Source organism: Nicrophorus vespilloides, unplaced genomic scaffold (genome assembly GCF_001412225.1).
Source record: "Nicrophorus vespilloides isolate i.1.1-1 unplaced genomic scaffold, Nicve_v1.0, whole genome shotgun sequence".
NCBI lineage: Eukaryota > Metazoa > Arthropoda > Insecta > Coleoptera > Silphidae > Nicrophorus > Nicrophorus vespilloides.
The window spans coordinates 27,869-47,071 of NW_017095699.1; the positions used below are offsets into that span (position 1 = coordinate 27,869).

Consider the following 19,203-nt stretch of genomic DNA (forward strand, 5'->3'; position numbering starts at 1 on the left):
TCAATTCCGCTCGTTATTAGCAATCGGCTTGTTTCACTTTAACCAATCGCATTATCACCAGACAATTCTCATTAACATATATAATAAAACTAATTATCATTATTTGTATTAAACCTTGAATTAAGTACAATTTATTTGTAAAATTAACTCATTAAGAATTTATAAATCTTAACTCAAAAACTATAATTAATTGAATATTTCACTACTTTGTTTTATATTTTCATAGATAATCTATGTATTAATATGTTAAGTTGCAAAGAAATTATAAAATGAATTGATGAGAAATAAATATACTCTACTTGTTGAATATTTAACACCTCACAAAATAAGATCATAGAATGACATATAGATGGCGCCTCTATGCATATGATGTTCAGGAAGTACCAACCTTCAGACGACGTCTGTCAAATTATGATGGCAATCTGACGTATAGTTCACAAGTTACAGTGATTTTAGTCACGCTACTTTTGTAATTCTCAAAACAATGGAAAAATCTGAATTTCCTGTGCTGATAAAACATTGCTTTTTGATGGGAAAATGCCGTTCAAGCGAAGCAATGACTTGATTAGTTTTATGAAGATTTTCCTCCGTCGAGACAAATGGTAAAGAGTTAACTACAAATATTGTAATCGAATGTTTTCGAATGAAATTGAAAAGAAAATTTGTCGCACATTTTATCTTGTTTTCATGAAGAAATTTGATTTTTATTTATAAATGTTCTAATATTTATTATAACAAATTTTCTAATAATTAACAAAATTAGTCATCATTTCTATCTTCTCGAAATCTTATAAATATTATAAACTTTATTTCGAAATATTAATATTTATTTCGAAAAAATATCATTAACTAAAGCAGATTATCTTATTTTTACTTTATTGATGAGAAACTAATCCAAAAAAATAAAAATTCTGCCTAAATATGAATTACCAAAATTTTGAAATAAATATTCAAAATTATAAAAATAATCGAAATTTTAAATTGAGAATTATTAAAGACGACACACACATAATTTTTAAATGAACTTAGTTTTGAAAATCTGAAATCTCGAAATTTTCAATTGAAAACTCTTAAAGATGAAACAACCGACATTTCTAAAAGAAAAATTCTTTCAAATCTCTGCTAGTTTGAATATAAAAATAAAATTTTAAATTGAGAATTCTTAAAGACAATACAACCGTAATTTTCGAATAAACTAAGTTTCGAAGATCTGAAATTTCGGAGACAAAAACAAAATTTTAAATTGAAAATTCTTAAAGATAAAAAAAACCGACATTTTTAAAAGCACAATGATTTCAAATCTACTTTGTTGAATGCAATAATGAAGTTTTAAATTGAGAATTCATATTGAAGATCAAAAAGGAAATGAACAATTTAGTCATTCAAAATTGAAGACCCAAAGGAAATTCTTAATAAGTTTATAAATTAAAACACTGTAATATTTAAAATAGGAATTTAAATGGGAATTTTAAAATATGGAATTACCTGTGATTATAAACCAGCAACACCCTGTATATATTATCTATATGATTTATTCATTAAAAAGAGTGTATTAAATTGCTGTTTGGCAGTCTGGAAGTGTCGGAGCGTACGCGAAAAATATATATAGTATTTTCTACTCTCTCTCTCTCTGGTCCAGAACGTAAATTCTCGATATGCATGTATGTATATATATTCATATAAAATGTGTCGTATATTTTACAATGCATTCATTGATAGCAGGCGAGGGCCGCATAGCGATACAGCAGTAAACTAATTACATTACCATAATTTAGTTAATATGCAAATAGTGCCGAGCTTTTGACTTTTAAATATCGTTAGCGACAGCCTCGCACGCTGATACAAACGCACACATCCTCTACGCTTCTCTCACTCTGTAAAAATATACCTATCTCTCTCTCACTCATTCACTCGTGTATCCACCATATACACACACTCATCTGAAATTCCACCTGAAAATACTAATTTCACACGTATCGCACATTCACATGTACGCCATCCATACGTACACACACAATTTCGCGCAGTTCAGGTATGCCTGATATCCGAACAGTTATTCCGTTCATTGCTGGACGCATTTATTCCGCGATTAATAATTTAGTTAAAAAAAACAACCTTTGGCGGTACGAATATTGCAAGTATCAAAGAGAATTAAATATATAGTTGTATGAACGGAAACATCATCAACTTAATTAAATAGGATATGTTTATCAATTACATTGGATCAACTGAATTATTGATCCTCTCGAATTCAAAACATTTTTTGTTTGTTTCAAATATGCTTAACTCTTAAATAATGTATCGGCAAGAAAATACCATTTTGTCCGATGACCTTTTACCATCTTTCTAGCAACTTCATGATTCTGGAAAAACTGAATCAATGCTATTTCAGGTCTTAATAATTACTGAAAGTTTTACCATTCAAAGAGTTTTGTAAACTGGTAATCCGATGGTACAAGGTCAGAGATATATTCGGGATACAAGATCACTTCCCAAACAAGTTCCAATCATTAGTCACGAGTTACGAGTGTGAGGTTTTGTATGTTTTGGCGAAACAGGATTTGCCAATTCAGGTTTCATTAATTGTTGACAGTAAACATCTGAATTGATCATTTGGATTCATCTCAAAACACTTATAATCTCACAAAACTATCTTGATGCAATTCAGCTATCGATGTGGTTTGTGCTTGATCATTTTCGATTGGTATTATTATAGACGATCCATTGATTCTTAACGAGCACAAGACATTTCAGCAATTTTCAGTTGTGTGTTTTAATTCTTTGGGGGAATAGAAATTCCTAAATTTCTGGACCCAACAAATTTTTAGACGACTGAATCAGACTTCGGCTTATCAAGATTCATGCTTTGACATTCCAACTAAATTAAAGGATAATTCCTCTTTCCTGAACATTTCCTAGAAAATTTTAATAATTCCTCATTCAATCATGACTTTGATTTGATCATCAAACTTAAGTAGATCGACCAGAACGTTGATCCGTCCAAACCGGATTTTTTAACCAATTTTAACAAGTGCAATATGTTAAATTGTCAACATCGTAAACTTCACGTCTCAGTAGATTTCTTGCCTTTATGGAAATATTTTATTCACAATCTGTTCATTAATGTAAACATTGAATAAATTTAAGATCGCGGTTGACATTAAATGGATAATCTTTCCCGGTGGATAGTTACCATTATGATGATTTGATTTTAATTTTTTGGTTGGCTGTCGTCTTGTAGGGTAACTTCAGTAGTATATTGATGATCTGCGATTCCACTATTTCCTTTGACCGTGAATTTGCTGCTGTTCTTAACACTGTTATTGTCCATCGGCTTGCCTGAAGGTCCTTATGCTGAACCTCATTCATTTGACGGAGAGAACTCACAAAGGGCCTGGCTTGACCAGAATTCGAACCGGCGCCCACGAAATCGTGGGTAGGACGACATAACCATTCGACTATTAGTGTTCGATTTTGCACTCCTGTTAATTTTAGCTCTAAACGACTGCAAACAAAATTTCACGCAACTGGCTTCTAAAACAATCTGAAAGTGACATCTTTCAAATGACAAAAGGAAAAAATCGAAATTAAAAAACCTGCCATTCCAAATAAATTGAGTGAAAATTCGGAATATTATATTATTAAAAAAAATTAGTATTGATATTAATAATTAAAGATAATCACATTTATTTTATCATATCTATTTTTAAATTCCAAACATGTTTATTAATATTGATTTTTCTTGAAATCAAGAAATTGTATTTTATCGGGAATTTTTGAGAGGAAAACTCAAACAAACGAGATGAATGATGCGCTTTAATAAAAAGCGTATACGAACATGCACTATTACATATTATTTATGCATGTAAAATATTTTACAACTTCGTAGCAAGTTTGCGAACCGCGAACATAAATTCATCTCTTTTTTTTGTTAGAAAAAAACGTTACGTTCGTTTAACATGTTAATCATCGATATGGACCAATTTTATTTATTTTTTTGCGTGCACGAGAAAGTTTAGCAAAACACTGCGGCAATCGTACGATGCGACATTGATTTGAAAAGTTCGAGATGCAACTTTCCTCAATGTATGGCGGCATTCCTGAAAGCGGAGATCGTCGCTTGAAATATAAAATACCGTCGTATTTACTTGTAATACAATGTCTTATATAGTCCGGATAATCGCCAATATTCCGGACTAATCGAGGATACCGGAATAAAAGAGATTTGACTTTATAAAGTGAAAAAAAAAGATTAATACACAATAAATTGTATACTATTTTTTTGCTCAATTAAGTTTGTTTTGAAATGTTCAAACCGTACTATAGTGAATCAGGACTATACGATGTATTTTTTTTATTTTTTTTAATGTTCAGATTACGAAATGTAATGTTTTTTAATATTGATGGTGATTGTGTTTTCAGATGGTTAGCGGCGTCGTGTGGCGCTTCGGGTTGGCCCTAATTTTGGTCCACGTGGCTGCATTAACCATGATAGCATCGCCACCCTCCTGTCCACCTGAGTGTATTTGCTTATCACAAACGCAGGTAAAAACAAACCAAATCCCCAAACCCTCACCATACATAGGTATATACAAATACACACAATACAGCGGTCTTATCTGCACATGTCCGCATTGCTCTGCCGTACTGGACTATGTGTGAATACGATTCTGTCCCGTGATGAATTTTAATGAACCCTGAAATTCGTAGATTAGTAACCTACAAACATAGTTTCCACTCTTTTTTTGCAACTGCTAGAACAGTGCAACGAAAACGCTTTAATAATGCAGATGCATGCATAATGGTCGAGTTATATGTGCGCAGTTTGAAACTTTAATTAGTGAATATTTAAGCATTATTAATACACCAAAATTATGATATTATATATACATACAAATATTTTGCATTTTAGTGCAGTAGTTTAGTGGACAACATTTGCCGCTTTGAAGTATTTAAATTTCTAAATATGAGTCAAAACAAAGCAAATATGATCAGTAGTACCAACAGTATATTCTTTATTTTATCTGTTATATAACAAAATATTGATATCTCTTGAAATATAGCGAACGAACATCAGATTTTATCTTTTCTATGTAAATGTATTTAATTGATGATATTATACAGTGGTATTATACATATGAGTTTAATTCGTTCCGTAACCTTGCTCGTATGTCAAATTGCTCGTATCTCAAAGCAAAATATCGCGGCTCGTATCTCTAAACACTCGTATATTAGGGAACTCGTATATCGAGGTACCACTGTACATTATAGATTATGTAATTTTTTATTTTTTTCTTAATAATGCCATATTCTTGTTACATCATAAACTATTTGTATTTACACAAGTAATTGTAATAAGTTAGATATATTAATTATTAATTTGGGTATATAAACATAAATAATGAAAAGATATACCGTTATTAATAATTTGGGTATATAAACATAAATAATGAAAAGATATAACGTTATTAATAAACTTGAAATTGATAAATTAGTTTAATATTAGAACTTTTGCATTAATTATAAACTCAGTTTTTTGGGTTCATATATAGTTTGAAACATTGGAATATTTGTAGCATTCGTAAATTTGTACACAACGAGTACATGTGCAGAAAAAAATCACACTCTTAGTGAAAGTAGTAATATAAAAATATGTGGCGCAAATTCAGTGGATTGAGTATGCGAATCCGAAAATGTATTGAAAATCAACCTGAGTTTTGACTTTTTTATTAAAAAATGTTAGTTTTATAGAAGAAAATTCACATTCACAGTTAAAGTAGTGATTGAGGCAAAGTTAGTGGATTTAGTATATAAATATTGCAGTTTGTTTTTGTATCATTATGTTTCGAATCAAGCTATAATTATTAATGGAATGTTTCCATTAATTAGGCTAAAATTGCATCTGCGGATGAATCATCTTCTGTTGTACTGGAAGAAAAGTCATAGTGATAATGAGGTAAAATCTTCGCTCACTGCAAGTTTACTACAACCTGCGAATTGGAAAATCTTTTTTTACATTTGATTCTCTTTTCAAGTGAATTAATATCATACATTTTTTTTTGATTAATTATACTTATTTAGGTCTTACGATTCTTCATATGCACTATATAATTTTATACGATTTTTTTACATGGCTTATTTAACAATCAATCTACTGTATAGACATATTGAATGCATCAATTACAGTATTTCTCTTAGTTTATAGAAAATTATAATATTGATGAGTTAGAAATATGAATAAATGATATTTAAAAACTGTTATGGTAGTATGCGAAATTTTTAGATAAATGTGACAGAGCATCAGATTGGTAATAAACTATTGACAGCTGTACCTAATTTTTCCATTAGGTAATATACAATTCGACGGTTATTTTACGCGGTCGGTCGCGTAGGAAATCTGTGCAATTTAATACCCCACTCGCCCCCATTCATCTATTTCACTATGTTTTCCATTTTTTGTACTCTCTCTTTTCCTCCTCTACCATACATACACACACATCCTTGTTCCCTCATTTTTTTTTTAACTATTTTCGCTGCAGCAGGCAAAACTGACGTTCAATTAAAAATTATTGCCGCGCATTTATTTCGAGTCACAATCGCTTCGGCAATTACATTTCAACAGAAACACATTCGAGTGGAAATTGCTGGAGCATTCCTCTTGTTCGTTGGGCGGCAGAGAAACACTATCCCCTTCCTCACCGGACCCCTCGCGCCACCAACCAGAAACGGATTTTTATTACTGTTTTCTATGATTCTGCAATTAAAAGTTGGTGGCTGGCTGGACGCATTATATTTCATTATTATTGCTATGCCCGTGCGGCTTTTGTTATCCCTCCACTTGTAATCGATATGATTTGTCGACCGGTCTTTCTTCTCTTTCGTGCTGTTGCTGTTGTTTTCTCTTCGGATATCGCGCAACATAAGTTGGCGCAAATAAATAGGCGACGTTGCCCGATCATCTCCCGCGAACTACAAACTAAACATTATAAGCACGTACCACCGGGTAAAAATAAAGCACGAGTGGGATTTTACCCCCCAAGTCCTGCAAAAGTTCCGCAACTCACATATCTCGCAATATAAGTTAGCGTCGGCCCATTTGCATATCCAGATAATGGATACACACACACACATACACACACACCCACACTTTGGTCCTGCTCAGAGCCACCCCATCTTCTTTTCCTTCCTTTCTTCCCTTATTTTTCCTTTTTGTACGTCCCTTTTTTCTGCTTTGCCAGTAATGCTTCCGCAGCCGCAAGCTCTTTTCGCACAGATTGCAATCTTAATGAGAACATTTTTAATTTCACACGCACCCTCCGTCACATGAAAAGATGTCTCTAATTGTACACCATAAATTTCGCTTCTTTCTTTTTCCACCGCACTTTGCACAAAATCTGCTCTCAATTCAAATCAATTTACTCATCTTTGAAATCACTCATTTTTATATAATATAGTTATGTAATTGCAACAGTTAACTTTTTCTTTTGTTGTTAATATCTTTATATAAGTAATACTACTACAAAATACATATTTTTTATATTTTCATATTTAATGTTAACCATAATACAATCAATATCATTAAAAATGAATAATTATGAAAGTATTGACTGAAAACTATGATTGATTATGAATCATTGTGAAAGAAGATCTTTTTAACAAATTATTATTATGGTTATTAAATATGAAAATATAAAAAATATGAATTTTATAGTAGTATTACTTATATAAAAATAATAACAACAAAAGAAAAAGTTAACTGTTGCAATTACATGTCACTAGAATAATTTATTTGTGATAATTACAAAGACGAAGTTCACTGTTAAAGCAGTAAGAAATTTCAGGAAAATCATGCTATGAATTTATAATTTAATATTTGTAGGAGTGAACCTTATAGATTATTTATTTGTGTTAGTTAAAATACATTTATATGAGATAATGGATAAAGCAATCAGCTGAAGTTATGTAAAAATTAATGGTTTTGAAATTATCAATAAATATAAAATAATATAAACTTTTTCAATATTTTATAAATTGCTTTTAAAAAAAAGTTGATTGTTACTGTATTGGAATATATGAAAATGGGGTTATAAGAGTGGATCAGTGAGTAAATAAAAGTAGTTTGGATGGGTTTCAAAAAGTCTATTGAACGATAAGAACTGCTAGAGATTAATGATGCGCTGGTGTGAGCGGATAAAAATAAAAAGTAAAATAGTTGGAGATGCATTCACACATTGCACAATTTTTATTTCTTTACATCGAGCTGAATTCCGAGCTGTTTGAATAGAATGCGCGCGTATTGGAGCTCCCTCGATTGATGAATTATTGAAAAAGAAAGTAGCGCGCGCGAGGATAAAATAAATTTGGCGCATATTGAGCAAGGGAGGATAAGGCATATGTAAAAGAGTTTGAATGGGATGAACGAGAATGTGTAAGTGAGTGTGTGTGTGAGTAGAGCCGTGGAGGATTTAAAGATATAAATGGAGGAGGTTCTGGGATCTTGTGTATTTGTGAGTGATATGCATGTTAAGTCTAATCCTTTACTTGTTGGCAGGTGCTGTGCAACTCAGGAGGATTGCGGGAAATACCGGTAAAGCTGCTGCCAGCGACGGTGGAACACTTGTCTCTAACCAGAAACCACTTCCCGGTGATAAGGAGCGACGCCTTCTCCGGTCTCAGGGCGCTGAAAAAGCTCTCGCTGGATGGCAACAACATATCAATCATAAAGCCGTTCGCGTTCAGGGGTTTGCCCCGTCTAAAGGAGATCTCCATTCAGCAGACGACTTTGGCGACTGTGGCGCAGTTCTCGTTCGCCGGTCTTCAAAATATCTCGGCTATTTACCTGAGCCACAACAGAATCAAGAAGGTGGAAGGGTATGCGTTCGCCGGGACGACGAACCTCAAATTGCTCGTGCTCAGCAACAATCCAATAGTGAAGATCGAATCGAATGCCTTCAGCGGTTTATCCATTGTCGAGAGGTTGACATTTCCTTCAGGGGTTAGACTGTTGGAGCCTGATTGTTTCAACGGTCTCGACACCGTCGGGTATCTGAAACTGGCGTACATGGACTTGCCGTTCGTTGGTAACGGCACGTTCAGAGGGCTGACCAATGTTGGGGTGCTGTCTATACAGGAATCCGATCTGGGCGTCATCCGGCCCGGCGCCTTCGAGGGTTTAACGTTCATAAACAACTTGAACTTTCTCAACAACAAGATAGACTCTATACAGGAAATGATGTTCGGCCCGGAGCAGCGCATACGGAACGTGAAATTTCAGGGGAACCACATTTTGGACATACCCAAAATCGATTCCATCTACTTCGCTGTGAACAAATTAACGGTGATAGCGAATCACTTCCCGTGCGACTGCCACATACACGCCCTCCTCGAAGGTCCTCTCACCAACGACAGCGTCTATGAGTTCACCGCAAGGAACTTCTGCATATCCCCGTTGGAATACAACGGTCGACCCATGAACGAGCTCGACTTCGACTCGATCGGAAGGTGCCAGGAGGAGGTGACACGCAGCAACCTCGAATCCAGAGACTTACCATCCAACACTTCCAAGAACAATTACTCAGTGCTCATCGTTACTCTAACCATAACAACTCTAGCATGGACACGAATTCAACTCGGTTTAGTTTAATCACCATTAAATTGAATAATCTATCCATACTAAAACTATCTCTCTATATCCATATGATATTCCCCAGCCGACCCGATACGCATTTATCATGCATGTGGTTCAGTGCGGCCGACAATTTTAAACTACCGGTTATGTAAAACGCGCATACATCCCATCGAGTTTGAACGCCGATTCCAACAATTATTCCACCACAAAAATAATTAGGGGTGGGAAGAAAAAAAAAGCAAACAACATCATAATAAATGTGCGGCGAGCCGAAATAACGCGAAAACTATTAAATCGAAACCGCAAATGCATTTAAAAAAAACGTGCCGCCAATAAATGCGCTGCAGAAATTTCACGAATTCCACGTGGCTGCGAGTGAGTTCCACCTAATTTTACAATTAATTAACGCGGATCGTCCGAAAAAAAAAACCGCGCGGCTAATTGCATCGGATCTCGTTGCACTTCAGCCTGATTATTTTAATTAGTTGCAATTTGGTGACCTCATAAATTAAACAAATTAATTAATTAATTTGTTATATTGTACAATTTACCCGCAACCGCCGTACACTCATTTAACTCAGTCACGAAAGAATTTATTTATTATTACAAAAGCTTTGAATATACACAATTATTTACTCCTGAATTAACATTATTGTAATTACATTATTAATTACACAAAGATGATTAACAAATAATTTGTGATTTTACAGACCATCAATACAATTGAAATAAAAAAAAAATCAATTAATTTTTATAGCATGCAAAAAATAATTATAAAATGATTTGATGTGTTGAAAAAACTCATTCATCTAAAATTTATTTTCAGTATTGAAATTTTTCAGGTTTGGAAGTTAATGGAAATTTAATCTAAATCAGGTGAATAATAATATAAATTTGATGTAAATTTTCAAATCTTAAATACGGAAAACGTTTAATAACAACAACTGCCAATTGCACAAAAATTGCACAATGCATACATTTGTCTTCAAATCACTGAAAAACTTATATAATGTTAAATTAAATTAAACTCATTTAATTCAAACAGTCAATATATTTGGCGCTCAACGTGGGGCAATCAAAAGAGCAACAAAAAAAAGTGTAATCTGAAATGATAACATCAAATGCATTCGTTTTGGGAATACTGGCGAATTAAACGCGGTCCAATTAAAACTTCAATTCTCATGGAAAACGGCCATCGCCATGTAGATAATGCGCGCGCGCCGTCCTACCATTATATAACAATAAATCTGCGACGCGTTTGTATAAACTATACCGTTAATTATTGTCAGTAGTGGAATTCAGGCGATGCGCTCGAAATATGTTTTGATAATTCGATGCAACGCGAATATGATTTGATTTGTTCTGGCCATTTGATCGATCTGCTTCTATGCAGACGAATATAGAATGCACCTTGTTGCAAGCGGTTTGCAAGCGAGTTTGCAATTTATTTGAACGAGAATGAAACGGCGTGTCAATTGCTAGGAACCATAAAATGGCTTAAAAATCGATCGCACAAATTATGTATGCAAAGTACATACGTGTATACAACACTATCAAACAACGCTGTTTTATACATGAAATGAATCGTCTGCTTCATCTACAGATATTCCAGTATTCTTTTGATTGCTTTGAAATGATAAAGCACTGATTTTGTTCAAAACTATTTGCTTTTCATTCATAACATTATAATAATCAATCTTTGATTTAGTTTTAACTCTTTCAAACATGAATATTATTTCTTAAAACATTAATAGCTAATATATTATAATTATATCAATTAAAAAAAATATTTCTTTTATAGCATCAATTTCTGTGATATTTTTACTAATCGATATGATTAATTCTGTTTGAAGACAAAATAAATGTGGTTTTATAATTTATCTCAATAATTGGATTTAGTATGCCAATGAAAAACTGTATAATCAATACTTTTTGTTACGTTAAATTAAAAATATATTAAATTTTAGCGTTACTTTTATTAAAAAAGTTGGAAAATTTAGAGAAATAATTATATAATTAAATTTAATTAAAATTATTAAGTTTACAAATATTTTTAATACTTTCAAATCACATTCTAGAATTTGTTAATAGTTGATCTACATTATTTTATTGGAGATGTTAAAATTTAGTAGTATTTAAGGAAATTAATTAAATCCAAATTTAAACATTTTATGTTTAGGAAAAATACTGATTTAATATTTTATCTTTAAATAATTACAATTTTTTGATTGATGAAGATGTGTTGGAGAACATTTGCAAAACAGTACTGATCGTGTGTAATTTTTTGCTTTAATTGGTATGTTTGAAAAGTAGCAAAGTCTAAATTAATGATGGCTTGTGAGCGCGTGTTGGAATACCGAAGGGCTTTGTTGGTCCATGTTTCAGTGATCGTTTGAAATGCGCCGGTTGCCGTGTGAAATGTTTGCAGAAAAAATTAGGTGGAGCTGCTATTTAAAGGCACAAAGGGAGAGCGCAAATAGGGCCGAAAGAAAAACGCGGTTCGTACGAAACACGGCATTGTATCATGGCGGAATCAATTGAAGCGGAGCGGCGGGAAAATACAAATTGTACCGGCCAATTATGCTTTTAATTATTTTACTTAATACAGAAGCAATTTGCAATCAATTCCGGAACGGCTGAATAATTTACCGCCTTTCGCATTCGAAACGTTACATTAATATTGCAAAGAATCGATGCGCGAATCGCGCGCCCAAATCCGCATTAGTTTTCCACGCACTCCAAAATTATTTAACGAATAGAAACAGAGAGAAAATCTATATAAAATATAAAAAAATTAACAACGAAATGGCATTTGTTTGACGTAAAAAGTTGTCAAATTTCCTATTATTTATTGAAAAGTCAATCATTTTTTGGCGCGTTCATAACTCTTGCATGGTTTTGCATTAGCTGAATGGATTGTTGCGGGTTTTCGTGTATAAACTAAAAACAAGCTAACCCCATTTTTTTTTGTTTCTCTACAAAAAATTGTAAATAACGACCGAATGAGGCGGCCCACTGTTATATAAACTCGTCGCTGTTGCATAAGATGTCTCGTTTTGTGCATTTTTGGGAGTGCAAGAATATACGGAGGAAATGTAAATAAGCCAATGCTTGAGATGTTTGTGCGAAACTAGGGAAAACAGTGAAGATATGTATACGAATTACCGTTAATATAAATAAGTTAATTGGAAACGAAGTAAGAGGCAGCGTAAGATAAGGATTTAATGAAAACGTAAAAAAAGATTAAATTAATTAAATGGGAATAATATAAATATATAAATGAATGTAAACAGTGCCTAATTAAATGAGAATTATTGTACATAAACTTTTTTGTAAATAATGTAATTTATAAGTGACATCTCATCCATGTGTTCCGTTTGTTGTACATTAAAAAAAATAATATTTAAAATAGTCGCATTCATTATCTGTGTTTGTTTTTATTCATTGCATCCTCCTCAAACATCGTTTTGTTCGTTTTTAAAAGAATTTAACATGTAACGTTAATGTCGATGTATTCAAAATTTATTCCTAAACATGTCAATATTTCGTAACAAAAAAAAAATAAAATTTAAAATAATTTTTATGAAAAAATAAGTGTTTTAATATTATCTATTTCAGATTTAAACTCAATTTAAATATCCGGTAAGTACATTACTTCTTTCAAAATTCACACATTTTCTTTTTCAATCACATGTAATTAATTTATACACTGTATTTCAAAAGTTAATATTTAGAAATATTTCAAATTTATTTAATAAGTTAAATTGTATCACTTCAAATGTACATTAATATTTTTTTTTGTTTATCGTCTAAAATTTTGTATTGAGACTCGAACTATATGACTGTTTGTTAAAGACTGAATGGGAAATAATGATGGTTCTGTAATTCATGGGGGCAATATTACATCAATGCTCGTTAAAAGTCGCGTAAATTTGGTTTAAACCCGTCACGCGCGTAATTAAAAAGTACGAGTTAAAAGAGTCACTAAAATAGAAATCGCATTATCCAAAATGTTTGTATTGAACATAAAAAGTACGTAATTTTTGTCTAAAATTAATGTAATAAATACAAAAAATTACAAATTTTCTTTTTATTTATTTAAATCATTTAATTTCAATTTTTTAACAAATTTGTCAAACAATTATGTCTGACTTAACATAGAAATTTAAAACTTTTTTATTAAATTTATTTAATTGATATAACAATATCTCATTTAGTCAAGCTTATTCGAATGCTTCATGGCAAAAAGATCTATTATCAATAGTTTTTTACTTTAGTTAACTTTTTGTTTTATTGTAATTGATATTTATTGAAAAGATTCTTAAATATTATTATTAGTATTTTGACTGTTTCAAACAATACTAATTCAATTTTTTAATAAATTTGTTGAACAACTTTAGTAATTATTTATAACTTAACTAATAAACTTAAAACGTTTTTATTAAATTTATTTATTTGATATGACAATATCTCACTTAGTCAAAATAATCGCACTTTTGCTGTTAATTTTTTGTTTTATTATATTTGTTATTGTATGAAAAAGTTTTTAAATATTCTTATTAGTATTCGTACCGTTTCAAACCAGAGTATTCGTACCGTTTCAAACCAGACTATTTTTTTTTAATTGTAGTACACCTTTAGCAATGTCCTTGATTATTTCTAACTTAACTGAGATACTTGAAACGTTTTTATAAAATTTATTTATTTGATATGATAATATCTTGTTTTGTACTGTTTCTACTAAGTACTAATCGTACTGTTTTATGGTAGGAAGACCTATGGTCAATAAACTTTTCCAGTAGTTAACTTTTTGTTTAATTATAATTGTTATTGTATAAAAAGGTTTTAATGTTTTAAACCGGACTAATCGAGAAACTAAAAATATACAAAAATAAACAGCATAGAAAGGAGAAAAAAACGATTATTTAAAAAATAATTTTGTGTAGAAATTATTTACAATTCATTGCTCAATTAAAATGTTTATTTTTTTAAATGTTAAACCGGACTGTAGTGAATCCGGACTAATAGAAGTCAGACTATATCTTTGAAAATTACCAATTGTTTTTATACATGAAACTTTTTATTGAGATTTTTTTTTGTATTGAGATTTTATTATGAAAATTTGATGAAAACTTCTTATTGCATGCTCACGTCATTAACTCTAAATATTGTTTTTCTTTCATTTTTTACATACTTTTCGCTTTGGAGCATTGATTTAATCAAAATTCAATGTTTTAATGGGTTTTCGTGTAGATCGCAATGGATAAAATTGGCTGGAGACACGGAACCTGACGGGAATAAAAGGGATACGGAAAAATTGCCCCAGCGGAAATACATCAAATTTCTCCGTACTAATTTCGGGACTAATAATAACAACATTAAGAATTTTCTTGTACGGTTACAGTTCGTGTTCGTTGATACAATAAATGCAAAGAACCTTGACAAATGATGAAAAATAACTTTCCTATTCCGAAACACTCGTCAAGTTTATATTATACAATTTACTACAAGGTTTTTTTTTACTAACTTATGTCCGTTAAATACTTATTGTATTATCAAAATAATCATAAAAAATTATACAGAAAAATCTCTAATTCAATACTTTATACTAAATATTATAGTTTCTTTCTTATGTATATTGAAGTTTCTTATAAAGTAGTATTTAAATAATTTGGAAATTTGATTTACTTTGAAAATTTGAAAATAATGATAAAATCTATAATAATTTGATTGTACATACGGTATTATTTGGTTGTCGAAAAGCAATTGTTTGCAGCGTTTCATTGAAATCTTTAATTCTGTAATAAAGTTACTTTTAGCAATTGACAAAATAAAATTTATTGAATTAAAAAAGCATATGTTTTCTTTATTTAATATATGCAAACAAAATTACTAGATAAAATGTGAATCTTGTTGAAGTTCAATCAGATATATTGGGTTGGCAACAAATTAATTGCCGATTTTGCCCATAGGGTTGGAATTTGTCAGCTGTGAACTTTAGCTTTTTTAAAAACCAAATTAAATGTTTTTTTTTGTTGAATTTTGACATGGAGAACAAAAGCGTTCATTTTCATCATATTTTGCTTTATTATTTCCGAAAAGGAAAGAACGCAACACAAGCTGCTAAAAAGTTAAGCGATGTTTATTATGATGAAACTCTAAAAGAAAGAATTGCTTTGATAAATTATATTGTAGTCATTTTTCAATCAAAGATGAACTCTGACGTTTGGTTATGTCACATCCGCCGTATAACCCTGACTTAGCACCATTTGTTCAGAGCCTTATAAAATTTCTTAAATGTTAAATCCTTCAATGATGACTGAACCAGGTTTAGTTTAACTGCAATTTCTGATAAAAATCAGAAGTTCTGTGAGCGAGAGATAATAAAATTGTAACGTGGTAAAATAGACAACGCTGCAAGTGCGCTCCACGTTGCAACTATGTTTCCAAAATTCGAGGAGACCGCAGCGAACTGCGAAAGAAGACGGTTGAGGTCTCCAGTTTGAGAAGATATTCAGATATATTTGTAATCTACAAGAGGACGGTGTTGGTGCTCTAGAGGAGCTAAGGCCCACCGTCGGAGAAGAAGTTGCTGATTTGGAAGCAGTTGTTAGAGTTATTCCTCTCAAGAAAAGGAAGTGGCGCCCTGAACCTTCCCACGTCACAGACTCACGCCCTAGCCGGCTGAAGATTTGTATATCTTGTTTTTTATGTACATGAGCGCTATCGTGTTACAAAATATATGTTGACACATCACAATTACCGAATTTAATGTTTTTTTTAGGCGTACAAGAGTATCATCAAAACAATAAAAATAAGATAAGTCGCAACGGGCTACCCGCACAATATGTGTTAACTATGAAATGTTTAGGTTTGGTAATATTTCTATATTATAGAAAGTTTAGATTTATAAAATCATTTTTGTCCGGCTTAATTTAAAATTGAAATAATATATGAGACAAGCGAAGTTTGAACCAGGGATATAGGAAAAATGCATTTTGAAGCGCAGCCGTTTCCGGTATCAACATTCCACTGCATCGGTATTTTGTTGCACTTGTTTTCGGTTCTCGACGACGAAAATAAAAAGCGGTCGGGGGAGTGAACTGTTTTTATTATTTACAATAATAGCAGTAACAACAAACGGGGGACGGTGGAAAGCGGCGGCACAAGAGTAGGAGAGGAGGAGGAAGTATGTACATACTGGGAGAATTTCATTATGCATACATTCTATCGCAGAAATTTCCAGTTGCTCGCACAGAATATGAAATATATTTCATAAAAAAATCATGCGAGCGTTAGCGCAAACCTACATAGGACGGGTAAATACAATCGCCTATGCACGTACCAACATACATATATGATGGTCGTCTCCTTTATTTATTTTTATTCACTTTAAAGTCCCAACAATTCTCAAATCAATAAGTGACACAGTTTTCAATTGATAAATCAATTAACAGTATATATTTTATATTATTTACTATTTTATTTACAATTTGAAAGTGCTAAAATCAGTTCGAATAAAAAGTATTTAAATTAAAACTCATCATCAAATTTTATAGTCATTCAAAATTATAAAATATTAACAATGAATTGGTTTAAAAATTGATATAAAATCGAATGATAAAATAAAGAAATTATGAATGAAATAATTCTTTATTTGAATAAATTAGTTTTAATTTTAATATAAATGCGAGTCCAACCTAATAATTAAAAAAAGTTTCGTTTTATTTAATTTTTTTTTATATATAATTGTATATATAATATTTGTTGCAATTTAAGAAACAAAAATGTGAACTTATTAATAATAATTTCTAAATTCCACACAAAGTTTTGTAAACAAATAAAACTATAATATAATTTATTACAATTAAAAACATTTTTAAATTTAGAAGTAAAAAAATGTTATATAATAACGCAGTTATCGATTTTGGTTAGTGTACGATGTTAGGATTCGATGGAAGAGAATGCGAAAGTCAAAGCAATATAAAGAAATTATGGTGGATACGCCAGGTGTACGAGAGAGGCAGCTCCAATATATTGTTCGAAGGATACACGCTTTACTTGCGTCTTGGTGCGCAGTAATCCTTCTTTCCGAAATCTTAGTTGCTGGTAACTTTCCGCATAATCCTCATAATTAGTCATATTGCATAGCGCTTCCCGTAATATCCTTAATAAGTTTCAACAATTCCACTGAATTACTCTGTGTTCCATAATACATTAGACCATTATGAAACTAATACAAATTTATTGCTTAAAATTAAAAGTTTAATATAATGTCAATTTTGAACTTAGATTTTTATTGATTTCTAAAAAACAATACAATTTGATAATGTTTATAATATTTTATATCATGAAGAAAATATTCATATTTTTTTCCTTTAAAAAAAAATATGTTGAATAATTCAAAAGTAATTTCAAACAATTCAATCAATGCAGTGTTTTAAAAAAATCTTGGCATTTAAGAATAATTCATGATTTTTTTTCTTTTCAATCTATTTTTGTATGATATTATGTAATTATTGTTATTTTTTTAACAATTAATTCAATGATTTTAGTTTTAAGTTTGATGGGTTTGGAAGTTCAATAAATTTTATTTAATTTAGATTTATTATATATTATAATTTAAATATTGTTTTCTATTATAATCTTGAAATGTTGATTATTTAAGATCAGAATTTACTATATAAGTTGATCTTACATAATTTCGAAATTGTTTTGTAAAATAAGTATTCTGTACAAAAACAATAATTATATATGAAGATAATTGTTTGAAAATATTTCGTAATTTACTGCATTTTTTTGTGAAATGTTGCATAAACATATTTGATCTTTCCATATACCTTTTCCTGTTGATTTGAAAATATAAATGATTAGATAATAAAATTGAAGATCCCTAAAGTAATAATTATTAAGATCTGGATTTGATAATAAATTGAACATATTTTCTTTAATGTGGTTTTACTGTGTCATATGAAATTAACACAGCAAAATTTCCATTTGGAAGAGTGAATTATACAAATTAATCAAATGTAAAAGTTGTACACAGTTCGTTCGCTTTGATTCGGTTGTCCTTTATGTATATGTATGCTCGTTGAGTATAGTGCGATGTGGGATCGCGTTGGTACACGTCAGTAAGCTCTGACAACTTGAGGTTAAGATTTAATTAAGAGAACTTTTGATGGTGGCGTGTAGATGCGTAGAGGCGGCGGCGGTGGCGGGAAGCCTCCTCCAAGACTTCATTCCACCCACCTAAGAAAACCCATCCCTCCAACACACACTCTCTTACACACGTAACTAGAAGCACACGAATACAATTCATGTAGTCTCGGGGAGACAGAGAGTAGGCAAGAAGAACCAAGACGTGTCTACTTATCGCGCCCTAGGAGGGTGAGAGCCCTCTCATCCCTTGCACGGCGAAATGAATTCTGATGCTTGGAAATAAGCCGGCAGAGATTATGTCTCCTGGCGGAATATGTTAACAGCTCACGAAGTGCTCTTAATTAACGCACCAAAGATAACAACAATGCGGTCCCACTTTTATCACGCCACTCACACCGCATTCCACCTACTAAAAA

General features: G+C 31.4%; 1 protein-coding gene across 1 annotated transcript in view; it reads left to right on the forward strand.

Annotated features, from left to right (window-relative positions):
• Positions 1-9,941, forward strand: part of LOC108560289 (slit homolog 3 protein-like) — a gene marked incomplete at its 5' end in the record, with an annotated part of 32,733 nt that extends 22,792 nt beyond the window's left edge. Inside the window, 2 exon segments of the mRNA XM_017917775.1 lie at positions 4,423-4,545; positions 8,552-9,941. Of these exon segments, the coding sequence (XP_017773264.1) occupies positions 4,423-4,545; positions 8,552-9,643 (1,215 nt within the window). The 3' untranslated portion in view covers positions 9,644-9,941.
• Between the last annotated feature and the right edge of the window lie 9,262 nt (positions 9,942-19,203).